Source organism: Megascapheus bottae, chromosome 22 (genome assembly GCF_031878675.1).
Source record: "Megascapheus bottae isolate mThoBot1 chromosome 22, mThoBot2.hap1, whole genome shotgun sequence".
Taxonomy (NCBI): Eukaryota; Metazoa; Chordata; class Mammalia; order Rodentia; family Geomyidae; genus Megascapheus; species Megascapheus bottae.
Window position 1 is genome coordinate 17,793,639 of NC_143530.1, and position 26,892 is coordinate 17,820,530.

The window sequence follows — 26,892 nt, forward strand, 5'->3', positions numbered from 1 at the left end:
CACACACACACACACGCACGCACACACGCACGCACGCACACACGCGCGCGCACGCACAAAACAAATAAAACACGGTACTCTTACTGGTATTTGGTTTTTATTCTTTTGAAAAACTGTTTAAATCCATTTGAACTTTGTGGAGTAGATCATTATTTCATTCAAGTATAGAAGGCAGATTCAAGTGTATTAATATTGGCAGCATTTTTGAGGAAGACATGTTTTAATGAATGTACTTCTCTTTGATTTTAGGGTGTGCTGTATGACCTAGATAAGGTAAGTATTCATACTGTGTTGAGATGTTGTTGAAAGATGAAGCTGCATTTTTGTGTAGATATCAATAAGAGATCCTCTTTGGGACAGTCAAATCTCAAGAGAAGGTAGGCACTGCTAGCTCTTGCCTGTCATCTTAGCTACTCAGGAGGCTGAGATCCCAGGATCAAGGTTCAAAGCCAGCCAGGGCAGAAAAGTATGGGAGTTATTATTATTATTATTATTATTATTATTATTATCTTCAGTTAATTATCAAAAAGCCAGAAGTGGAGCTGTATAGCTCAAGTGGTAGTGTCAGCCTTGAGCAGAAAAATCTTAAGAGCAAATGCCTTGCATTCAAGCCCCCCCCCCCCCGTGCACGTGTGTGCACACACACACACACCCACAACCTAGATGTTTTTCTAATCTCAGAAAAACAATTCGCGCTTTTGTCTAATAAGGATGATGAATATGTGCAGTGATATGTATATTCAAAGAAGTATTTAAATTCAAGTCCAGAAAAACGCTTCTAGGTTAGTGTTTCTCAGTATTTCTACAGGTTTGAAAACTTCCCAAATGTTTAGAGCCCTTTATTTGGGCTATCTGTAAATATTAACTATGTATACATTTTTAATCATATCTAAGATGACTTTGATGGGAATACATTTATATATGTGCCATTAAAAGCATAAATATTTCAGTTAAACTTCTCTTTTCATGTAAAATTTATATATTCTTTCCAACAACATTTTTTGAATTTATTTTTATTGTCAGGAGAATGAATAGAGGCATTACAGTGACATTTGTCAGGTAGTAGATACATTACTTCTCACATATTGATACCCCTTCTCATGTTTTTTCCCCAACAAAAGTTTTTGTAGACTGATTCAGACATTTTCTTCTTTCTTCCTTTTTAGTTGTATATTAGGGTTGCTCTCCTGCCACACCTCGCTGTGTACACAATAACTTGATTTCAATGCTGAATCATAGTATATTCTCTTTGAAGGTATTTTAAAGGGCAATTTAATTGAATGCATGCCCTAACAATAATATTTATAACTCAGAGATGGAATATCTGCAACTATGATTCTGTGAGCATGCATGGGCAACTGTCTGCTACTTGGCCAGTAGCAATTACAAAATGCACCCAATTCCAGAGACACTAAAGTGTGAAAAAAGGCCCATTTAGAGCAAATAAAAGGTTATAATAAAACTGGGTGTGGGCAGCTTATGCCTCTAATCCTAACTGCTCATGAGGCAGAGATCATAGTTTGAAGGCAGCCCAGCATGAAAATTCACTATACTCCGCCTCAAAATTAATCAACAAAAAGCTAGGCTAGAGGCATGACTCCAGTAGTACAGTGCTAGCATAGTGGAACAAACTGAGCAGGTGGGAAGGCTCAAACTCTAGTATAATAAAAAGATAGGAATGTATATATATTATTGTGAAGAATCAATACTGCCCTGTTGGAAATCAGTTCAGTCCACTAGATTGGACTCCCTTACAGGTAAATAACAGGATTATTATAATTAACTTCATCTTTCAGTAGATATTTTGAAAATTAGTTTCCAAATTGATATTGGATCACCTCTGAAATAGCAACAAACATAGTTAGAAAGGAGAAAATATTGAGCACCTCCTGTTACTTCTGCTTATGAGATAATAAAAAATATTCTCACCAATCTGAGTCAATTGAGCTATGAATGTCTGTACTTTTCTCAACTGTCTTCTTTTAATTCCAGCAAATAAAAACAATTGAGCGATACATGAGACGCCTGGAGTTTCACATTAGTAAGGTAATTGAAATTCCTAATGTCTTTGCCTGTGTTTTTTAGCCCTCAGTAATGAATCAATATACCTTTGGCCAGAGTGTAGCATGTAGTCTATTGAGAATCAACTGCTAAGTTGATTAGCAATTATGGCCTTCAATAGGCAGCATGGATGGAGGGAAAATAAGAATATAAAACCCAGTAAGCTAGCCCAGTCTGGGACGTTCTTCAGTTCTACAGTCATTTCCTAAGTGGACATGCTTCATAGAGGGCTTGCATTCTCAGTGCAATGTGATTTACAATGAAGCTTCCTCCTTGACTAACTTTACCCTCTCTGTCTCAGAAACTTCTCGATGAAGACCTTTTACTTACTTAAAGATGGTTGTCCATGTGCCTTCCCTAGCTCTTTCTTGGGTTCATGATTCCTTGCACTCTTCCTTATATGAAAATGATGTTCCAGATAGCCTGCCCTGAATTCCATAAATGTTTTGCTGCTGGTCCAATTTGTCTGAGATCCATAGTACTATCCACCCTTGGTCCTGGGCACAATTGGGAATGATCAGGCAGAGACGTTTTCCCTTTGGGAAAACCATTAGCAATGCCCTTTCTATCCATACCCATGTACCTCTCTTCAAAGTAAGAGGATTGAAAGCTTTAGTAGATCTTGCCTAATATATACATGCACACGCACATATATACATCTATGTATATGTAGATACTATATATGTATATGTATATATACATATATGTGTTTATATATGTAAGTACTTTTATGTATTCCTACTATGAAAGGTATTTATTACTGAGATAAACCTGAAATTGATCTTGTCTCTGCCAAACTGAAATTTGAGAATCATGGTCCAGAGCCAGCCCGGGGGTCTATGAGACTCTCATCTCCAAATCACCACCAAAACTCAAAGTGACACTGTGGCTCCAAGTGGTAGGACGCTAGCCTTGAACAAAAGAGCTCAGGGATAGTGCCCAGGCCCCAAGTTCAAGTCTTATAACTGGAAGGTGGGGGTAAGTGGGGAGACCTCACCTGTAAGAAAGTATTGCAGTATTATCTGACCCATAGTGGAAGAGGTATGAATACCAAGTGTTAGGTTTCATCAGAACAATCTGCAATTTCATCTAAAATTTTAGATTCCTAGCCCAGCCCTAACCCACCAACTCAACAACTCAGCACAGGGGCTGAACTTCAGCATTTTGACAAGCTCACCTGATGCGTTTTAGCTCAGTTTTAACTGTAGATCTTATTGACAGATTTGCCTGCATTTCAGTCTTATCCTTCCCTCTTAATTGGGGAAAAATCTATTGACCAGGAAGAGTAAAGATCTTTTTTTTTTTCTTTCAGAATTTAGGCATTGCCTCAAAAAACTGAGTAACTGCTGACCTAAATAGCAATAAAGAATTATTCTCTTGAACCAATGAATAATTTTTGGTCTCTTAACCTTTCACATTCTAAACACCACTGACCTATTTATTGAAGATGCAATTGTGACATTTATATGCCAAGTAGTAGCAGGAATACTCCTTCATGGGTGACTAAAAGTTTGCTTGAAGTGCCCAAAGGGGAATCTAGTCTCAAATCTAGGATCTTCAGCTCTTCACCTCATAGGGCCAAACACAATGGCAGCCTACCTACATATCTTGCCTTTTTCTGGATCTAGTGGAAGCATCTTCTGAAAAAACAAAGTTAATACTAAAATAAAAATTCAGATAGTTCTGGTTAGGAACCTGCCTTTCCAGAAAAATAGGTTTCATTTGCTTCTGCCAACGACTGGATCATATGGTCCTTTTTTATCTACCGAAATTCCTGTAGCTAATGGCTCTTGGTTTAGTGCATGCATAACTGAAGACAACATAGTTCTATAGAGATAAACATCAGAGGGAATAAATTTAGGGCAAGCTTTTCCCTCTTGCTACATTAAGGGAATTCTTTGTTGTGAGTGCTGCCTTCAGCACTAAAAGATACTTAACCAGAACCTGGCTTTTACTCACTTTATGCTGATAGACCACTGGGGTCAAATATCAACTTAGATTGAGAATCGCTGCCTTAGAAGAATTACATAATTATCAGATTTATGTAATGAATATGACGAATAGTCATTTTTAAACAGTGTATGATTATATAGAAACATAAATTCAGGGAGGTAGCCAAAATAAAGTTTCTTTTTTCAGTGTATTTTTTAAATTATGGTATATAATTTTAAGAATTGACAGGCATGTAATCCTAGCTACTGAGGAGTGAGTGGTAGGATCACTGTCCAAGGCTAGCCAGAGCTAATGTGTGAGACCCTATCTGAAAGTAATAGGACTGGGGAGGAGGTAAGACTTGAGTGGAAAGGCCCTGAGTTCTATCTCCAAGAACACCAAAAAAATTGACCTTGTTTTCAATACATAGCCCCAAGTTCTTAAAAAAAAAAATCTAGATGTGTAAATATCATCTTGGGATAATACCTTTTAAAAATAAAGTGATGTTAGCCTTAAATACTACAAAATTTATACCTGACTATAAAACTATAACCTATTCCAGTGTTCGTATAGAAGACTCATCATTCTTGTCTTACTTTTTTAGTCCACTGTGAATGAACAAATTGACCCAAGTCATTTTTAAACAACTTTAACAATACCTCCCCCCGCAAGGGGAAAAAAAAAAAAGAGAGATTCATTTTCATTTTGGAAATGGAATCAGAAAAAATGTGGTTTCGAGACCAGGAGTTTGGCCTAGTGGTAGAGTGCTTGCCTAGCATGCACAAAGACCCAGGTTCAATCCCTCAGTACCACATACATAGAAAAAGCTGGAAGTGGTGCTGTGGCTCAAGTGGTAGAGCTCTAGCTTTGAGAAAGCCCAAGGACAGTGCACAGGCCATGAGTTCAAGCCCCACTGGCAAAAAAAGAAAAAAAAAACCAATTTGTGTTTTTGTAGCAGAAAATAGATGACAGTGGTGAAAATAGCAATGATCCATCTGTAAAATAATGCTTCTATAAGATTCTCCTTGCGGAGGACAGGAAAAATAAAGTGCCTTTAGCAGAGAGACCGATGTCTGTGCGACTTTCTCCAGGCATGACAAATATTGACATCTCTGTGTTGCCTGTTTTGATTTCTGGCAGGTAGATGAACTCTATGAAGCTTATTGTATCCAACGACGCCTCCAAGATGGCGCCAGCAAAATGAAGCAAGCCTTCGCCACATCCCCTGCCAGCAAGGCTGCCCGAGAGAGTCTGTCAGAGATCAATCGGAGTTACAAAGAATACACGGAGGTAGGTACAACCTGCTGATTTGCTTAGATGTGACACACTCCCCCACCCCCACCCCCACAGTTACCACCCCAGTTACCACCTCAATAACTGCCAAGAACAAGGCAAACAGCAACCTGCAACCTCATTTCACTCTCTAGAGAGATAGGCTTTATTGTTAGTCTATAATAATAATAGCAATAATAATGAAGCAAGCAAGACTATCAGTGGAACTGTTTAAATAAAACAAGGCACAATTCTTTGAGGTTTGACATTTAACTGCACTTTCAAATAATCTATAGTCTAATGTAGCTTTATTTCTGGAGATTGAGCAGACCCTGTGGGTCAGATTGCTGTTCTAATGTCAGCATTGGGGATCGGTAACTATCCTGCCTATCATTATGTATTTGTGAGTATGTGAGCTATTTTTTTTTAACTTTAAAGGAGATGAGATAAAGAACCAGGAACAGAAGTGTGCTTTGCTGGGTTTGATGGTCTCTAGGGCCCAAGCATCTGACAGATCTTCACTCATCCTGGGGTCAGCTATTAACCGTGCCTTTGACGAAGAGACTGAATTATTAAAGCCCCACTTCTCACTATCCCTTGAGTCTTTATTCAGAGATCAGATGTCATGAAGGAAGTCATTGGCCTGATGAGGGTGTGTTGAACAGTTCCTAGGATCATTTTGGGGTGCCTGGCAAGTACCAAGTTTGGGTTTAACCCCCCAGGTTGCAATAAACAAATAATAAATAAATGTTATTATATAGAACACCATACACAGATTATGTAGAACACCCAGTGGGTAGCATTTCTCCACATTCACTTTTCCTCTGTCTCGTTCTCAGGGTTTTTTAATCCCTGCCACTTGACCAAAAATGGCAGACATCATGATATTTCGCCTCATAAGAATTTCATCATGAGTCTTTTGTTCATTTTTCAGTTGATAAGTAAAAATTGCATGTATTATATAATATGCTATGGAATAGGTCTGCCTTATACAGTGGCTAACTTGGGCTCTTTAACATAAAGTATAGATCTCTTCAGAGTAGCCTATATAATGTAAGCAACATCGCCGCCCACCCCCGCAGACACACACATAGCCCTGTATAGCTAAGAAAACCAGATGACTTATCCATTTTCAAGTTTTCCCTACTCAATGCAATATTGCTTTCTCAGTTTTCAGGTTACTTGTTTGTCTTGCCAATCATGGCATAATCAAATGTTGCTTTTGGTTGTCATATCTTGTTAATCTCATTCCCTAATATTTTCTCCCATGATTCTGCCTTTTTTATGGGGTCAAGCCAATTCTTAGAGATTATCTTTCATTTGGGATTTGTCAGAATGTTTTTAATATCATGTAACTTGTTCATATTTCCCCTAAACATCTTATATAGGCTTGCCTAGCCTTCAGTTAAATAAGAATGTCAAGAATGTCTCAAATGAATGGGGGAGGAAGGGGTGACACTGATTAAAACTCATTATACCCACAAACGGATACCTGGAACTGAAACTTATTTGTACAATCATGTATGGATAATAAATGAATGGACATGAATGAATGAATGAATGGTATCTCAAAAGACTTTGCTGGGCAGCTCATTGGGATCAGCTACGTGCCTCCTATTGCTTATGTAATGGTTGCTTTCCTGTGGACTGGTGGTGTATTTTGAGTAGGTATGGGGAGAAAAGCTAGCTCTAATCCCATCTCTTCTGCTCTTCACAGAATATGTGCACCATTGAGGCAGAGCTCGAGAATCTGCTGGGCGAGTTCTCCATCAAGATGAAAGGTAATCTTTCATTAGAGATAGCCAAGCGCTATCTCTTCAAACAGCTCTCAAGTTGGAGAGTCTCTGCTATTTTGATTTTTCCTTACCAATGCAGTGTCATTCCCCCTCAGCCCTCCTCACTTCTACTCACGTATGGATGCTTCTCATCTTGAGTCTTACCTTGACACTTAAAAGTACATGTTTTGACACAATCTCAAATGTATACAAAAGTAGAGAGAACATTTACAGTGAGCGCTCATAAATCCATCATCTAAATTTAATAATTAGCAAAGCCTTGCTGTGTTTGCTTCATCTGTTTACTTTTGACTTCTCTTTGATGAAAAGAAGTCTTTGATGAAACAGCACCCAAATATGTCAGCCTGCCCTGTATACTTCGGTATGCATCCTTTCAGGAATTGGGCCAACTTCTTATATAACCTCAGGCCTGTCAACTAATCACAGCTAACAAAATTAGCAAGCCTTTGGTGAGTAACCTATTTTATTTTCAAATTTCTCCAGTTGTCTCAAAAATGCTGTGTGCAGTTGCTTTCTCTAAATGAGGCTACAGAGTCCTTGCATTATAATTTACTCAGGCTTCCTTTCATCTTAAACCCCAGTCTCCCAGTTTTCCTTCCCAGTTCACTTGTTCTAGAAAGCCCTACCATAGTAGATAGCATGTTTCTCATCTTTTCTTATCTGTTGACTTTTTTTGTACTGTCATTTAAACTATTCATGTGTACCTCCTAACCCCCCCCCCACACCCCATCTTTTGCTAGACTACCAAATTTGCATCTTGGTGTTAAACCCACAGAGGACTGTGGCCTTGTGTTTATTCCAAGAAATTCCAATCTAGAAATATCATTGATTTAGACAACAGCATCTCAGGACAAAAAGGAGGTCTGGCTTCAGACTACAGAGTTTGGCTCTCATGTGGTCTATTGCAGCTCTGTGTCCAGGCAGGGCTGTCAAATAAGCAGCTAACCTAGCTATTCCATTCCTTTCTCAACTTTTGGCTCTTTGCAGCTGAGAGGGCTGATGCTAAGCCATTCCTGAGCTACAGTAGCAGCTTGATCCCCAAGTTGCTAATGGAGATTTAATCACGTTTTTCTCCCTTTTCTGTAATTAAGGGAGTAAAGAAGGGAGAGACTTTTTTTTTTAAGGCACCATGGGAGATCTTCATTTGCAGATGAGTCATCTGACTGGGGACAGAAACAGCTTGGTAAGAACTGTGCCTCACCTGGGACAGCCTCAGAGTTCACCTGGAACAAAATCAGCCTCACCCTGGACTCCCAAATAACTGCCAAGGGATCTAGTAATGAAAGAGGTCTGAGTTTGTTACACAATGTTAAATCTCAACACTGCCTTACTGAGTCGGCATGTGAACCTTTCTAGGTTTTTAGGTGCACTCTTTTCCTGTGAGTGCCCCCACCCCTGCCGACTCAGTGGCCCAAAACCAATCAGGCTACTTCCCAGGAAGTCTCAAGTCCAGTAGCCAGAATGAGCCCATAATTTTTGTTTTGTCTGTTTTTAGACTTTCACTATGATCCTTTGCCTGCTTCTGGAAAGTCATTGTCCTCAGGCACCACACATGCAGGCTAGCATAGTTTTAAAGCCAAGGAGAAAAACAAATCCCACACTTCACTGTGAAATTTGTTGCATTCTCCCTACCCCCTAATTTCTGATGATCCCATTACCAGAGGCTTGAATTTTTGGTGAGAGGCATTAGTTCTCCATTTCACAGATGGGAAATGGGAACCCAGAGAAGTTAAATGACTTCTCAGAAGTAATATGGTAAGTTGGCGGCACACTTGAAGCTCAGGTCTAGAACTCTTAATTCCTAATGTGTTCTCACCCTCCACCCTACAGTATGAGGAAGTTCTAGCGTCTGGGAAGACACTATTAACCATGGCTCTAAGACGGTTTCACCTAGCACACAGGTGTCCCAGAAGTAAGGCAGGGTAAAGATACCACCCAGTTATCCAAGATGAACCCTCAGGCCTGGTAGGCAGTGAAGGAGTGAGATTGGATCCCTGCCCTCCTGGTGGTGGGGGAGGGTAGCCTGGTTACCCAGCTCCAGAGTGTGTGTTGGGTACCAATGAGATATCCTGGTGGACTGTGGGAACCTCTGTTGTGCCACCTCTCCCGTTTTCTGTACATCTTGCGTTCCTCACCTTCTTCCTTAACTTCCACTTGAACTGCAGGATTTTCCCAGACCTGAAATGGATTTTCCTTTTCCACTGGTAGACTTTGTTCCCTAAACTCCATCTGTGAAACCTTTTGAAGAGTAGTACCCCCATGGAATTCTCTGCTCCTTTCAGAAAAAGCAATGGGGGATCCCTCCTGTGCTGCCAAAATATCCTAGATGAAACAAATACCCACCCACAGACTGTTTCATAATGTCTTTAGACCTGGCAGCCTTTAGCTTCCTTTCACCACACCCATCCACACTTCCCTTTTGGCCCCTCCCCCTACATGTAACTGACAACCCTGTGCGGAAGGTGACTGGGGAGGGAGATGGATGGGGACTAGAGCAGCTGCCCCTGGCCAGGCACTAGGTACTGCCTCTTCAGTGGTCCCTGCCTGATTCCACGCTAAAATGGATGTATGAACAAATGCATTCTAATTCCATGGCTTGGACAAACAACTGGGCCAGTAAATAACTAGAATCCTGAGTAGGCAAAGGAGAGGAGACTGGAGGCTGAGGTGGAATGGGAGGGAGGGGTGTGTCGAGACTCAGAGGTCAGCCTGGATTAAATATGGACTCCTGTCTTGGAAGGAAAAGGTGGAGGGAAAGAAAGTAGTCAAGACAGAAAGGAAAATGCCACTCACCAGGGTGAAGTTGGAGAGAAACATGTCCCAGTGGAGTTCTTAGAACCAGTGGGACTGCAATAACATTCATCAAAGAGTAGAAATTATGTCCGGAAATGAAAGTGAGTGTGCCTCAAGTTCTGTTGAGAGAAAAGCTGTATAGAGCTCTTTGAAGCTAGATTTTGAAAAACCATGAACACTGCTCTGCTATAGAGAACTCTAGATGCCTATCAGTAAACCAGGAAGGCCTCAAATTCTTGACCCCTCTGCCTCAGCCCATACCTAACCCGTTAAGAAACAGTCTCACCAGAAAGACACAAGACTTCCTAGAGCAAGCTATATGTGGCTTTCAAAATCATTTGTATCCAATTTTTATTAAAGAACTTTTATTTTAAAAAGATAAAGTAGCACAAATCTCATTGCTTTAGTTTCTGCAAATAGATTTCTGAACTCATTAACCAATATATCAAAATACACACACACACACACACACACAGAGTCTCTTAGGGAAAATTGACTTTTCCTCTTGAGTATTACTCCAAGTTGTGTGTGTGTGTGTGTCCACAAGGCAGAGGTAGGCCCTCCCAGCTTTTTGAGCAACTCAGGCCATTGGACTGCACAAGGAAAGCTGCATGTTTTGCCTGGTTAATAAATCAGTAAGGGCTGCAATAGGATGACCGTCAGCTGCTTGGTAGTTTACCTTAGAGTAGGAGGTGTTCATTCTTGGAAGCAAGATCGGGATAGAAGTGGAAAACAACATGGTAAAGGAAGCCCAAGTGGTGACTGCATGGTGTAGCTCTGAGTTCAGGCTGTGGAAGAACTATTATGTCAGTAATATGTGAAGGGATTCAAACATCCAAAGACAAAATGAACCTAAGTCCCCTACCCACCCACCTACCTACCCAGCCATTTCCCCATGTTCATTTCTGGGAGGTTACCCTGCCATAGTTAGTTTTGTTTTGTTTTGTTGCTAATCCTGGACATGAGCTCAGGGCCTGAGCACTGTCCCTGGATTTTCTCAAGGCTAGGGCTCTACCACTTGAGCCACAGCACCACTTCTGGCTTTTTGCTATGTATGTGGTACCGAGGAATCGAATCCAGGTCTTCATGCGTGCTAGGCAAGCACTCTACCACTAGGCCAAACTTCCGGCCCTGACCCCCTGCCATAGTTTTTGAGGAACTATAATGAATAGTTCTTAGCCAATGTAATAGGAATCACCAAACTACAGAGAAAACATTCTGCTTGGGCCAACTGTGCAAATGCCAACCAACCGCAGAGCAGAAAGAAAGCAGCCATGCCCCAAAGACAGGCAATAACCATGCCTGGCCGGCCAACATCACTAATTGTGTGACCAAAACCATGAGTATTGTCGCAAGCAGACAGCTTTTAGAAGCACAAGGCCGGAACTACTTTCTCAGTTGCCATATTGTTCATCTTAACTGCGCCTGTTAACATCAATCTATTACATACCCTTCTCCCATTCAGATATTGCTTCTTCAGATACAAAATTCCTAGTAATTTACAAAAGGGCAACAACCTTCAGAGGATATTCCTCTTTACTTAGTACTAGGTCAGGCTTCTGTTGTAATTGCACAGTAAACAGGCTAAGGGGGTAATTTGCAGGTTTTTAAAAAGTACTTGGAATGTTACTAGAATTAGTATGTCAAGCTTTGGATTTGTAAAAGCCAGCCACTTAAGCTTTTTTTCAGAAGCACTTTTTGAAAGACTAAATGGCCCGAGATTATTAGTGAAAATAGGTTTAATTCAGCTCATGTATTAGTCCTTTTAAGTGGCTTGTTTAGATTTTACTTGTTAGTGAAAGCTGTTCCTCAAAGGGTTCAGTGTGGGAAGCATGCAAACTGGTGCCCTGCTGCCATCTACTGATGCTAGATGGTAACAGCAGGGTCTCTCTCTCTCTCCCTCTCTCTCTCTCTCTCTCTCTCTCTCTCTCTCTCTCTCTCTCTCTCTCTCTCTCTCTCTCTCTCTCTCTCTCTCTCTCCCTCTCCCCCTCTCTCCCTCTCTCCCTCTCTCCCTCTCTCCTGGGGCTTGAACTTAGGGCCTGAGCACTATCCTTAGGCTTTCTCAAGGCTACAGTTCTACCACTTTAGTCACAGCACCACTTCTGGATTTTTTTTTTATTTTTCTCCTATGTATGTGGTACCAAGGAATCTAACCTGGGACTTTGTGCCTGCTAGGCAAGCACTCTACCACTAGAACAAACTCCCAGCCCATACAGCAGGTTCTTTTACGAGACCAGATTTTTGTTTTAATAATGGTACCATTTAAGGCAGATGCGACGCACACCTATTCATTTAAGAATTTTACACATAGGATTTTACATGTAGGAGTGGAGCACTTGCTTTGTATATGCAAGAGCCTGGATTTTAACCCCAGCATTGCAAAAATTAGAAAAAAATAACCTCAGAACTTATTAGAACTATTCATAAGTGATAAAACTAATCATCTGAAACCCATTATCTTTACATGGGTAAAATTATTTATTTAATATAAAGACCATCACTCAAAGGTTACAAATAATGTCTTGAAAAGTATTTACTCTCAGGCTGCATGTATGACATGATTGGTTAAACAGGGAAAGATTGTGTGTCTTCTTGGGTTTCCACTGTCACATTTTGAAAGTAGTACAGTCCTGGGCTTGAGCTCGGAGCCTAACCACTATCCTTGCGTTTTCTCAAGACTAGAGTTCTACCACTTGAGCCTCAGCACCACTTCCGGCTTTTTTCTATGCATGTGGTACTGAGGAATCGAACCCAGGTCTTTGTGCATGGTAGGCAAGCATTCTACCACTAGGCCAAATTTCTGGAACCCCTTGTTGCTTTTAAAACATTGATAAATCTACCCCAACACTGAACTCTTATGTGATAGCTCCAACCAAGCTTTGTTTAAATGGTTGTAAGCATTCAATCAGCATTTTATCTGTTTGTGTTACCTGCTGGTGTGTGTTAGGATTTATTTTTATTTATTTTAAAACAATTAAGTGATATTTTCTAAAAATAAAACGTGTACTTAAGGTCAAAAATGAGAATTCTCTACAATTCTGTCCTATTAAAGAATCATTTTTAAGAGTTGGGCCTATTTTTCTAGAATTATTCTTATGGATATGTTGATATCTAGTTGGTCATGCTCTGCCTTTATTTTTACTTAAAATTCCATTACATTAGTGCCAGTCCTGAGACTTGCCCTTGTTTGTGTTTATTTATGTATTTGTTTGTTTATTTATTTATTTTGATCTGGGCCTGCCTGGATTATGGGCCTCCTGTTTATATTTCCTGGCACAGCTGTGATGACATGGTTATGCCACCATGTCCAGCTTTTTCTGTTGAGATGAAGCCTTGAAAACCTTTTTTGCCCAGGTTGCCCTCAAACCATGATCTTCCTGACTTCTCCCACCCAAATAACTAGGATTGTAAATGTGAGCCACTGTGATACTTTTTCCATATTAAAACAAACTTGAGGGGCCGGGAGTTTGACCTAGTGGTAGAATGCTTGCCTAACATGCATGAAGGCCCAGGTTCGATTCCTCGGTACCAACACATAGAAAAAGCTAAAAATGGTGCTGTGGCTCAAGTGGAAGAGCACTAGCCTTGAAATAAACCCAAGGGCAGTGCTCAGACCCTGAGTTCAAGGCCCAAGACTGGCCAAAAAAAAAAAAAAAAAAAAAAAACCTTGATTAAGGATTTGTGGTCCCTATAAATATAAAGGGTTTCCCTTTATAATTGTTACAAAAACTAGGCACTAAAGCAGCATGCGGCTGATTTAAGTGAACCTTGGCTTTCTGGTAAGCATCTGGGAGCTGACTACTTGCATTCTTGATGATCCTGGTTATTTCCTCCCACACCGTTACTCATGCTTCACATATAAAAAGCATTTAAGAAATTCTAACAGCCAGGCATGGTAGTACATGCCTGTAATTCCAGCACTCAGGAGGCCAAAGCAGGAAGATCAGGAGTTCTGAGTCAGCCCCATTTATTCATTTATTTATTTATTTTCTGCCAGAATTGGAGAACTCAAGGCCTTGTACTGCATTGTTTTTTTTTTGTTTTTTTTTTTTTGCCAGTCCTGGGCTTGAGCTCAGGGCCTGAGCACTGTCCTTGGACTTTCTCAAGGCTAGAGCTCTACCGCTTGAGCCTCAGCACCACTTCCGGCTTTTTTCTATGTATGTGGTACCAAGGAATCGAACCCAGGTCTTCATGCATGCTAGGCAAGCACTTTAACCACTAGGCCAAACTCCCGGCCCTGCATTGTTTTTTTTTTTTTTCCACTCAAGGCTGGCACTCTACCAGTTGAGCCACAGCTCTCCTTCCAACTTTTTGCTCATTAAATGGACTTTCTTGCCAGGACTGCTCTAGTTCTCCTGAATAGCTAGGGATTATAGAAATGAGCAACTCACTCCTGGCTTTGATTTTCTTTTCTTTTTTTTCCTGCCGGTCCTGCGGCATGAACTCAGGGCCTGAGCCCTGTCCTTGGACTTTTTCTTCAAGGTTAACACAGTACCACTTGAGCCACAGCACCGCTTCTAGCTTTTTTCTTTGTGGTACTGAGGAATCAAACCTGTGTCTTCATGCATGCTAGATAAGCACTGTACCACTAGGCCAAACTCCCGGCCCTGATTTAATTTTCTTAATAACTACTATTATGTCCATGAGAATCCATTTCCAGCAGTTTCCCTGCCCAGCAGATGGACGCATCCTCAAGCTGGAGAAATGCTATTGAATGTATTGAGGAGAGGCAACCAGAATCTTAACTATTGAGTGCTTAGAAATCACATATTTTGGAACAGAAAAGTAGACCAGTTTATTTTCCTGGAAATACATTAGTAAAGAATGAATGGATCTTTCTGGTCCTGGAATCTTCCACAGTACATAGAACTCAAGCTCTAATCTCCCTTGCCCAGAAACGCCCCTTTCCCCCAGCAAGGAGTATGGCTTTGCAGCCTTGATAGGTAGAATGTTCCCCAAAGGTTGTTATCTGCAGATGACCTTCCCCCCCATAATAGTTTACTTAATGTGCTAATTTAAGTCTAAAGAATCATAATGTGTTCTGTATTTCTAAATGCATTGCTTGCTTACAGGTCTGGCTGGCTTTGCGCGCCTCTGTCCTGGAGATCAGTATGAAGTAAGTCATTTGAGTATTGAGCTTGAGGACTTAAAAGGACAGTGGTACTTTTTTTCTCCAACCTGCATTTGCTTTCTGAGTCATTTTTTTTTTTTGCCAGTCGTGGGCTTTCTTGGACTTCCTCAAGGCTAGAGCTCTACCACTTGAGCCTTAGCACCATTTCTGGCTTTTTTCTATGTATATAGTACCGAGGAATCGAACCCGGGTCTTCGTGCATGCTAGGCAAGCACTCTACCACTAGGCCAAACTTCCAGCCCTGTTTTCTGAGTCATTTTAAGCCAAAAGTTTGGAGATATTGGTACAAGATCTCCCATATACTCTTCAATACAATCAGCACTTTTTAAGTACTATACTGTACCTACTCAGTTATCATTATGACTCAGTATCAAATGACTGAGCCATTTCACAGTAAGATGTAGATATTCTGATCTTTCATCCTTTAAGTTCTACCTAGCTTATGTGAGCATTGCAAAGTTCTCAGCACCAGCCAGTTTAACCCCTGCACTTTGGCTGATTCACAAAGTTATATTTTGCCCTCTGAACCCCCTCCCCCCAAACTGTCCTTTGTAATAGTTCTTTCTGATCTAAAAGTCAAACCCAGGATTATAACTGATCCTAAATCCCACACCTGAAGAATAATAACACAGAGGTCTGTATAAAAAGTGTATACAAAATAAAAAGGCCTTGGTGCCAGGAGTGTGGCCTAGTTGTAGAGTCCTTGCTTAGCATGCACAGAACCCTGGGTTCGATTCCTTGATACCACATACACAGAAAAAAACAGAAGTAGTGCTATAGCTCAAGCAGCAGAGCACTAGCCTTGAGAAAGCCCAAGGATAGTGCCCAGATGCTGAGTTCAAGCCCCAGACCTGGCAATATATATATATGCATATGGCCTTACATTTCTTCCCTTTGTAATTTCATCCATCCCCTCTCCTAATCACAAAGACCATCAGGACCAGGGGAGACTGAACATTCTTTCCCCAGTATTTGTAGGTTCAAAGTCCTTGTCTAGTTGTCTCCTTACCCAGGGGGAGATGTCCTTATATCTTGCTGCTGACTGCTAAATAGCTTTTAGTGATGGCTTCATGTCTCTCTACGGGAGTTGGAGCCTGTAGAGAATGAATCCCAATCAATGGCTGTTCTGTTGGGATAGATCTAACTAGAGAGCACATTGCTGCAGAAGGGGTCCTCATGGTGGCCTTTTTGTTCTGCTGGAGAACCCTGCCACACCCTCTGTGCTTAGTCCCATCTCAAAGTCACTTCCCCAGCTGTCAGTGCCTCAAAGATCCCAGACTCAGGGAATGGACGATGGGGGGCGGGGTGTAAGGAGAGGAGTACCGTCTGCTTGCTGTCTCCCCCTTTGACCTTGGTACTTGGGGAGGGGAGATGGGACACAGTGTCAACCTGGGTCCCTCTGATGTCTTCACCCCAGATTTTCATGAAGTATGGCCGGCAGAGGTGGAAACTGAAAGGCAAAATAGAAGTCAATGGCAAACAAAGCTGGGATGGAGAAGAAACCATCTTCCTGCCTTTAGTGGTTGGGTTCATTTCTATCAAGGTACTGTATTGTTTGCGGGTTATGACAAGATGATTCGTGGGTTGGAACCTTTCCTCCCCCCCCCCAATTCTGCCAGTGCTGGGCTTTTGAAATATCTACCAGATGTGTTTCTGAAAAAAATGAAGTGTAGGAAGGCTATAACGTGCCCTTTTTCTCACTCCACCAGGTCACAGAGCTCAAAGGACTAGCCACACACATTCTGGTGGGCAGCGTGACCTGTGAGACCAAAGAGCTGTTTGCAGCGCGCCCTCAGGTGGTGGCTGTGGATATCAATGACCTGGGCACCATCAAACTGAATTTGGAAATCACCTGGTAGTAAGTGGCCTTGTTCAAGTTCATCATGTGGAAACACATGCGATGGGCTAGTGCTGTTCAGAGTATGAATGAACTATCAACCTAAGCATAGATCCAGTCTGTTCAGTGGTCTCAGTGGCCCCCGCTGCCTCAGAATCCCAGGCAGAAAACAGTCTCCCCAGGTGACCTGTGCAGCTGTTGCAGTTGGAGAAGCCTGGCTCAAATCACTACTGTTCACTGCTGTTCAACTTCCTGTTTTTAAAAAGTTTATTCTCTATTCCTCCCTTTCTGTCTACGTTTAACTACTTTGAAGCTAGGTGCCAGTATCTCAGTCTGTAATCCCACCTACCCAGGAGGCTAAGGGTTGAGGGCTGGAAATTTAAAGACCAACCTGACAGAAATGTTTGCTAGATTCCATCTTCAAAACAACCAGCAAAAAGAATGGTGGAAGGTGTGATTCAAGTGGTAGTGTACCAGCCTAGCAAGTATGAAGTCCTGAATTCAAATACCAGGACTGCCAAAATATGTTTCTCAAGTAAACTAGTGTAAGGAAAATAGCTGAGGCCGGGAGTTTGGCCTAGTGGTTAGAGTGCTTGCCTAGCATGCATGAAGACCAGGGTTCGATTCCTCGGTACCACATACATAGAAAAAAGCTGGAAGTGGTGCTCAGGCTCAAGTGGTAGAGCTCTAGCCTTGAGAAAGTCCAAGGACAGTGCTCAGACCCTGAGCTCAAGCCCAGGACTGGCAAAAAAAAAAAAAAAAGAAAATAGCTGACCAATAATAAGAGTTTTCCTTTAGAAAGATTCCAGTTCTCATTATGGTGTTTTCATTGCCTATTAATTACCTCATATACTTCATGTAAAATGTCAGATCAGATATTTTATATAGTTCCTATATACTCATTTATTAAAATAGAGGCTAAACAAAGTGCAAAAGAAACTGGGCACATGCCTTTAATCCTAGATCTCAGGAAGCTGACAAATGAGCATTGTGGTTTGAAGCCATCTGAGACACATCTGAGAGACTTTTATCTCCAATAAACCAGAAAAAAAAAAAAAAGGCTGGAACTGGAGGTATATGGCTCAAGATCACCAGCCTTGAGCAGAAAAAAAGCCAAACTAGAATGTAAGGCCCTGAGTTCAAGCCCCAGTTACCAGCATATATATATATATATATATATATATATATATATATATATATATATACATACACAAAATCTCCCAAAGAGTAAGTGATAAGCAGGAACTAGTATCTCAACGTCTGTAATTCTAGCTACTCAGGAGTTTGAGATCTGAGGATCATGGTTCGAAACCAGGGCAGAAAAGTCAATGAGACCCTTTACCTCCAATTAATCATCTGAAATGATTATGTACCTTGTACCTTTCCAGCATCAGATGATGTTGGAGCAAGCACAAATGTTTAGTTTCTAATATTCATGTGGAAAAAACAACAGACATGTCCACACATATGGATAAGTTGTAAGTCCTATTAGTCTATGGTCTCAGGTAGATCTGGATTCAGTCTTCTAGTCATCTTTTTTCTTGATTTATTTTCTGATAAAACAATATAGTCCCAGCCAAACAGCCTAGGCATGTGTAGTTGTTTGAATTGACTGTCATGTGAGGAGATTCTTGGCTTGCAGTTGTTTTATAACAGACATGCCTAGCCGAGGACCTATTGTTTTGCAGTCCCTTTGACGTGGAAGACACCACACCTTCCTCAGGGACTGGGAACAAGACGGCTGCTCTCCAGAGGAGGATGTCCATGTACAGCCAGGGCACCCCGGAAACGCCCACCTTCAAAGATTACTCTTTCTTTGTAAGTTCTGCATGATCCCTTGCAGTAAGCATGTTGAGTCTGAGCCATGGCTCATACCCAGTATTTGAAATGCCTACCAGCTGAGTTGGGGATTCTCAAGAATTCCAAACAGTCTCACGTACAAACTCACCCTAACCCTGTGGTGTCTAAGGAAACCACATTCCAAGCTGCAGTTGGCCCTGTACACTGGAGCCACACACCTCCTCTGTCCTTTCGTTTCCCCTCACCCTTGCTTTACCTATGGCTGGATGGTGGCATGTAGACTTTTCTAAATGTTCTCCAAGATGAGTCTTTTGATGCCGTGGATCTAAATACTGGCCACTTGCTTGTTCATCATAAAGGCTTGCTAATGAAACCTGGTAATCTGGTACTTTCCACTAACCCCCCCATCTTGCCTTGACTTCTGAAGAGATGGTTGCTTCCTTCACCAGACAGACCCATGCGGCTGTCTGTCTTGAGTGCCTTGCGAGACACTTTCTTGGGCAAGCTGCATCGCAGCCGCTCTGTCAGTGACCTGCCCTCCCTCAGCCTGAACCCCAAGACCCTGCTAGAGTTCTATGTGAGTGTGGCCTGCCTGGGTGTGACGTGCTCCACTTTGAGTGGAAGGGGGTGGAGGTGGGGGCTGTGCACGGTCCCTTCAGCATGTCTTTTGTTTTGTTTCTCTGTCATGCTCACTGAGTAAATGTAACAGCTGTCCTGTCCTCGGGTGGGGAAACTTGGCCATGCATGCAACTTAGTTGTTCTTCGTGTCCTATCATTCCTGTTTTTGTGCTGTGATTATTTTTTTTTTTCGTCTTTCCACTGTGGCAAAGGTATCCATGGTAACAAGCTTCTCATTTTTTTTTTAAAAGAAAACAACTGTTATTGTTAAGATCACAGAGGGTGTTATTTCAGAAGGTAACTGGCTTACCATTGAGCTCACATGTCTCAAAACTGGCATTCAGAAAGATTTTAACTCCATTTTATCAGAGCTGTTTTTAGTTGATTGTACCATTTGTTACTTGTGTAATACTTTTGTCAAACCCTTTAATTCATAGAAATAGCATAGATAACCTACTTTATATGCAATGCACCTATGTCACAAGAGAATTCCACACATGTATGCATACACGTATGGACTGAGCTGCATTTCATAAGCACACAACAGTCATCTTTAGCCGAGCATCAGTAGTTGATGAACTACTGTAATCCCAGCTGTTTAGGAGGATGAGATCTGAGGGTTGCAGTTTGAAGCCAGCTCAAGTGAGGAAGTCCGTGAGATTCTTATCTCCAGTCAACACCAGAAAGCCAGAAGTAGAGCTGTGTCTTGAATTGTAGAGCACTAGCTTTGAGCACAAAAGCCCAGGGACAATGTCTGGGATCTGAGTTCAAGCTCCAGTACTAGCACAAACAAATACAAACAATCTGGTCTGAATGCCAGTGGCTTACACTTGTAATCCTAGCTACTTAGGATGCTGAGACCTGAGGATGGAGGTTCAAAGACTACCCGGGTAGTAAAGTCTATGAGACTATATTTTCAGTGAACCAGCAAAAGGCCAGGCTAGAGACATGGTTCATGTCTACCCTGAGTAAACAAGCCACATAAGCCACATAAGTCTTAAAAAAAAACTGGAATGCAGGAAAATTAGCAATTTTGAAAGGATTAATTTAAAATGAACAGAATATTTCCACAGAGCAACATTTGGGCATTTAGACACTACATATAGACTACAATGAAAGGAAAAGTTAAGTTTGAAAGTACAGCACATCATAAACAAATTATCTGGGTTACCTGGATATTCTCTCTCTCTCTCTCTCTCTCTCTCTCTCTCTCTCTCTCTCTCTCTCTCTCTCTCTCTCTCTCTCTCTCTCTCTCTTCTCTCTTTCTCTCTCTCTGTCTCTCTCTGTCTGTCTGTCTGTCTGTCTCTCTGTCTCTCTCTCTCTCTCTCTGTCTCTCTCTCTCTCTGTCTGTCTGTCTCTCTTTCTCTCTGTCTCTCTTTTTCTCTCTCTTTCTCTCTCTTTCTGTGCATAAAATCCAGTCTTGCACATGCTAGGCAAGCACTCTACAAATCAATCTATATTCTCAGCCTGGTTATCTGAGTATTTCTTACCTTTCTCCCTTGAGTTCTGCTTCCTGAAGAATAGAGTATCCTTGAGACAAGGCCTGTGTTTCTAGACAATTCTGAGAGCCCTGGAGTTTGCCTCCTAGGAGACAGATGTTCCAAGTTGATTAATCCCCCCACCTTTTTAGAGAAACTATGTAAATGTATTGCTGGGCTTGAATTATTTGTGGCATGGATAGTAAACTGATGAAAACTTTTCAAGAACTTTCAATTTGCAAGAAGAGATTTTCAAAAGACAATTTCAAGGGGGAATTGAAGCAGAACCAAATCTAACATGTGGGAACAAAATAGCCTAAATGTTGGGAAGTGGTTTTTGTTTGGGGGTTTTTGTTTGTTTCTTTGTTTTAAGATACCAAAATAAAAAAGAAGAACAAAGGAAAAACTAAATACTATGAGATCCCGGAATTGAAAAAAAAAAACAAATAATACCCCCCACCTCCCCTAATCTTCTATTTGGGAAAATATCAAACCTATGAACTTCCATCTAATGTTTTTAATGAGTTAAATTTTATTTAACACATGCACACACATACATGTGAGCAAACAAAAAATGGTAATATAAATGTTCTGGGTGTTTTGTTTTGTTTTTACAATTTAACTACCTTCCATTTTTGCCTGAAAATGAGCCTTGCCAAATGCATCCTTTGTGTTGTAAATAATAATAAAGTGCCTTAAATCCACAGTCAAATCTACCTGATGACATCTTTGAAAATGGAAAGGCCTCTGAAGAGAAAATGCCCCTGTCTCTCAGCTTCAGTGACTTGCCCAATGGCAACTGCAACCTCATCTCCAACTCAGCCACCTCTCCCTCCAGCTCATGCTCAGCAAACCCAGAAATCACTGTAACCCCTGCAGAACTTACCCATAGCAGCCTGTCCTCCCAGAACGAGGGCCTGGAAGATGATAACTCAGCATCTTCCAGAAACAGCTTGGGAGAAGGCCAAGAACCAATGTGCCACCCAAAGGGAGATACAGAAGAATCCAGGAAGCCCACCTTAGCCGAAGGTGTTGGTGCTGAGCGCCTGTTCATGGAGAATGGTGTCGCTGAGGTTCTCCTACAAGAGTCTGATGAGGCTTCAGAACTCAAGCCTGTGGAACTGGACACATTTGAAGGGAACATCACCAAGCAGCTGGTGAAGAGGCTCACGTCGGCGGAGGTGTCCGTGGCTGCGGAGAAGCTGCCCTGTGAGGGCTCTGTCAGTGGGGAATCAGAAGGCTGTAGATCCTTCCTCGATGGCAGCTTAGAAGATGCCTTTACTGGGCTTTTCCTGGTGCTGGAACCACATAAAGAGCAGTACAAAGAGTTCCAAGATCTCAACCAAGAAGTAATGCACTTGGATGATATTCTGAAAGTAAGTACTCGTTCAGGGAAATGGGATTTAATTTGGAGAACGAAATCCTGAGCCAACATTTTATGTAAGATAGTATATGGGTTATATTTGTTTGAGTTGTTGGTTGTTTATTTTCTAAAACCTGTCCAGTTACAGGATCAATAATCATTTAAATGGCAGTAATTTTTGGTGCCAATTGTACATGTATATTTTTATAGTACATGTTTATGTGTACATTTTTATTTTTCTGGCAACAAATCAACTTAACTGACTAGGGGTTGGCATTAGGACGTGTGTGAATATGTGACTTGTCTAGTCTCAGAGTTAATCGTTCTGATCCCAAGTGTGAAATGTTGGGGCCTTGATCATCATCGCATCACCAATGTTACTAAATAGGGTTCATCTGAATTCACAAGGAAGCAGAAAGCCACTGCCCTAAGTAGAAAGTCAGCCAGCCCCAGTACTTGAGATGTTTGAGCCCCAGGCCTCCCTTCTACTCACAGCTGCCAGCTGGAAGAGCTTTCTTCTGCTCTTGGCTCAGATCATCATTAGGACCATAGATTAACCATTGCTCTAGATTCTACCAGAGAGGTTTTCCTCAGTCCATGGTGACCCCATTAGGATCACAGATGAATCACTGCTCATCCTCTGGATTCCACTAGAGATATTTTCCTCAATGCATAGTGATCCCACAGGCTAGAAATGGGAAGGTGGAAGAGAGAGGAATCATTTCTTCTGAGGAGGTCCTAATAATAAGATCATCACTGCTACATTAAAATGGATTTGTCTCCACTTAGCTTAGAAGTAATACATTTTTTGTGTATGATATTAGGGTTTGAACTATGGGCCTGACACTCCAGCGCCTGAACAATGTATGCCTCCAGCCCTTTTTACTTTAGTTGGTTTTCTGTTAAGAGTTTTGTGTTTTTGCTCACAGCTGTCCTCAGACTGAGATCCTCTTAGCTATGGCCTCCTATGTAGCTAGAATTACAGTTGTACACACTGGCTTATTTGTTGAGATAGGTTCTTAGTTTTTGCACATCTTGGCCTTGAACTACATGATTTTCACTTCCCGGGATTTCAGGAATGTGCCACCATACCTGGTCTTTTTCTTTTATATATATTACATAAAAAGAACTTGGAATTTTGTCTGGAATTACACTATCATTTCTTGTATTCTTTGCTTTCCCATTCTGATTCATAAAGTAATAGAAAAGAGAGCTTGGAATCTTTTTCATAGGGACCCAAAGTATAAAATAGGCTTGGGAGTGTGGTTGCTGCCGTAAACTGAGAAACCAGCTCACAGGAGACTCTGTCGCTTTGCAGGACAGTTTTATGATGGTATCAGGAGCAATTTATTGAAAGCTTTTCCTCCATCTTTATCCATCCCTTTCTCTTCAGTCATGCTGATCTACTTCTGGAGAGAATTTGTGACCAGGGTAGATGGCAGTTTAACTTCTTACTCTACAGGTCCTTGACTAACTCCACCCCCCCCACCTGAACCCCACCCCCACCCCCACCCCTGATCCTGGGGCTTCAACTCAGGGCCTGGGCAGTGTCCCTGAGCTTTTCTACTCAAGAGTAGAATTCTACTGCTTCAGCCACAGCTCCACTTCTTGATTTTTAGGAGTTAACTCATGAGATAAGAATTTCATGGGCTTTCCTGCCTGGTTTGGCTTCAAACTACAATCATCAGGTCTCAGCCTCCTAGAATTACAGGCGTAATCCACTGGCACCCATGTCCTTGACTGCTTTTAACAGACTAGCTCTACTGTAGGTATAGTCTCTGAAAAGCAGAAAGGGAACCTAGAATCTGCTTTTATCATAATACTTGGGCTTTGAACTCAGAGCACTCAAAAATGTATCCCACATTCCCCAGTCCTTTTGCTTTTAGTTGGTTTTTCAGAAAGGGTCTCATGCTTTTTGCCAAAGCCAGCCTTAGGCCATGATCCTCCTATCTCTGCCTCCTGACCAGTTAGGATCACAGGATGGGTCACCGTATCATGTCCTCCTGATCATCTTTTCTGCACAGCTGACCACCTGTGTGCTCTGTGAGCAAAAGGTGTTAAATGAAAAGAACTAAGACATGTATTAGTTTCTCTTGAAGCAAATGCCTTAAAAAAGTCAGTGGTATATATTATATGTATTATATAATGTATATTATAAAGGGTTTATCTTCAGCACTGTGTGTATCAGAGGGAGGGGAAGGGGAAAAGGAAAAGAAACACACACACACACACACACACACACACACACACACACACACACACACACGTATGATGAGAGCTCCAATTCTAGTCCAAGGTATTGGTGCTGATAAATAGTCCAATCTAACAAGAAACACTGAGCATCTGAGAGTTTATAAAATCTTGTGGTCACAGAGTATGATTTCCATCTATTATTCCTATTCCAGATCTTCAGCCACCCTTAGGTTTGTCATAACCCATACTTAAATCCATCTATCCTGTTTAATATCAAACTGCTCAGATAACCACTTTAGGAACGATGATTCCATAATGGGTTTCCTCTTTCTTCCTGAGATTAAAAATGTCATTAGGAATTTAGGTCTGGGGCAGGTAGCTTCATATCCAGCCAGAATTCAAGCGTCAATGGGACAAAGCTTTCTCTCTTTTTTTCCTCCTTCACATTCCTAGGGTGCTAAACAGCTTGAGGATCACAGACTAAGTGATACGGCTACTTGGACGGAGACCACTGAGTGTGAATGAAACCACTGTGATTTAAAAGACCAAAAGACATTTTCCCATGTGCTTCTGTGCCATCTTAGGAGTCAGAAACAGACCCCTTCAAGGCCCTTCCTATCCTGTGCTAAGAAATCAGCAGAGGAGTGCCAGCTAGCTGGATGGAGGACATTTATCGCGTCTTACTAACAGGACTTGTCCTGTTCAGTCCACTCTCAAGCACCCGGAAGTACTACTCTCCAAATTTGTGCCCATAGCAACTGGTTTTGTGTACATGAATGTTTCTGTTTATGTCCTGCAATGTAGAGGGGCCTGGTCAGATGGGGGATGGGACTGGTTCCTTCCAGAACTCCGGAGGAAGTGGGTCTTTTTGTTATGTCTGCACATTCTTTTGTTCCTTGATGATCAAAGAAAAATCCATACTTTACAAATGTGACATTGAAGTGTAGTGCTTGTTACATAGTGGACATGGCCTAAGTGGATTTGAGTGTTTTCTCTTTTCTCTCCTTTTTGCATCTGTGTGGTTAGTCCTTTAGAAGTAGCTCTAAACAGATAGGTTTGATCTCAGTACTGTCAAGACATTATACCTTGGAAATTAGAGACTAGTTAATAGTCAACAGTGACTCAAAATTTGCCTGATGGAGTATCTTAAAATTCTTTTCTCCTCTTCTTTCTTTTACCTTTTCTTTCTTTTCCTTCCATCCTTCCTTCCTTCCTTCCTCAATTTTTTTTTTTTTTTTGGTCAGTCCTGGGCCTTGAACTCAAGAGTCTGCTCTCTGTCCCTGAGCTTCTGTTGCTCAAGGCTCTTGCTATACCACTTGAGCCACAGCTCCACTTCTGGCTTTTGTCTTCTTTTGGTACTTTATTGGACATAACAGTCTCACAGACTGGGTCTGATTTTAAACAGTGATCCTCAGATCTCAACCTCCTGAGTAGCTGCAACTCTAGGTACACAGCCATGGTGCCCAGCTTGCTGGATTGTATTTTATTTGGAGACTTTCTGGTTGTCCTACTATATTTTAATTTTTTGTTATGTGAAATTCAAAAAGAAGTATCCATGCCCATCCCCATCCTTTGTCATGCACAGTATCAACTCCTGGCCAATCTTGTTTCTATTCTTCTGCCAGTATACTTCTCCCTGGATTACTCTGGGAACAAATCCCAGCTATTGTGCCATTTACCTGTAATTGTGTTTCTCTTTTTTGAATCTGAAGATTTTGAATAAGTAATAATAATAATAATAATAAAGTCTTGGGGAAAAAAAGAAAAGTATCACTTCGCCTGCTGCCTGGTGTCCTGTTCCTCTTTTGGGTGTGTTGACAAGATCTGCTTTCTGCCTTTGCAGTGCAAGCCTGCAGGAAGCCACAGCAGGTCTTCCAGCTTGAGTCTGACCGTTGAAAGTGCTTTAGAAAGCTTTGATTTCTTGAACACCTCTGATTTTGATGAGGAAGAGGATGCTGATGAGGTTTGTCACATTGGAGGAGGTGCTGATTCTGTGTTTTCAGACACTGAGACCGAGAAAAACAGGTAAGTCTGAAGTCACCATCTTTCCCTTTGCATGAGATTGTGCTCATCAGTGTAGTTAGGAAGCCAGGCTTACATGCTGTGGGGTGTGTTTATTATTAACTTATTCTTTTACATTCAATATTACACTTCTAGCTTGATTAAATTCATGAAATACTTCTTCCCCACATATGTTTCTGTGTACTTATTAGATCAAGCTATTGAATATCAAGATAAGGTATTCATATATGTTTTCCTTCTTGCTGTAAGCAGTAAAAAATGTGCTATAAGCACGTTGCTGTAAGCAATACAAATGTGACTTGTACATTTCACAGAACACTATATTAAATGTATCGAATTCACTCAGTCTTGTTGTATTATAATCAAAAGTATCAGGAGAAGAGGTGTATCAGAGTGTGTGTGTGTGTGTGTGTGTGTGTGTGTGTGTGTGTGTGTGTGTGTGTGTGTTAATATATATTGACTGCCAGGACACAAGTTGAGGATTTTTCCCTGGGAGGGGCGTGGATAAATGTGAAGCAGAGTAAAACCATCAGAGCTGCTAATCTTGACCTTTTCATTATGGACACATTATGCAGCATGAGACTCGATGTTTCCTC

The 26,892-nt window shown here is 41.4% G+C and overlaps 1 protein-coding gene across 1 annotated transcript in view; it reads left to right on the top strand.

The window, feature by feature from the left end:
* The window catches only part of Ripor2 (RHO family interacting cell polarization regulator 2), a 98,540-nt gene that overhangs the window by 55,833 nt on the left and 15,815 nt on the right, over positions 1–26,892 (top strand). The window contains exons 5-14 of the mRNA XM_090356290.1: positions 250–273; positions 1,993–2,046; positions 5,134–5,283; positions 6,983–7,046; positions 14,927–14,970; positions 16,403–16,528; positions 16,695–16,843; positions 18,511–18,640; positions 21,426–22,094; positions 26,118–26,299. Of these exons, the coding sequence (XP_090212416.1) occupies positions 250–273; positions 1,993–2,046; positions 5,134–5,283; positions 6,983–7,046; positions 14,927–14,970; positions 16,403–16,528; positions 16,695–16,843; positions 18,511–18,640; positions 21,426–22,094; positions 26,118–26,299 (1,592 nt within the window). The remainder of the gene's footprint in view (positions 1–249; positions 274–1,992; positions 2,047–5,133; positions 5,284–6,982; positions 7,047–14,926; positions 14,971–16,402; positions 16,529–16,694; positions 16,844–18,510; positions 18,641–21,425; positions 22,095–26,117; positions 26,300–26,892) is intronic.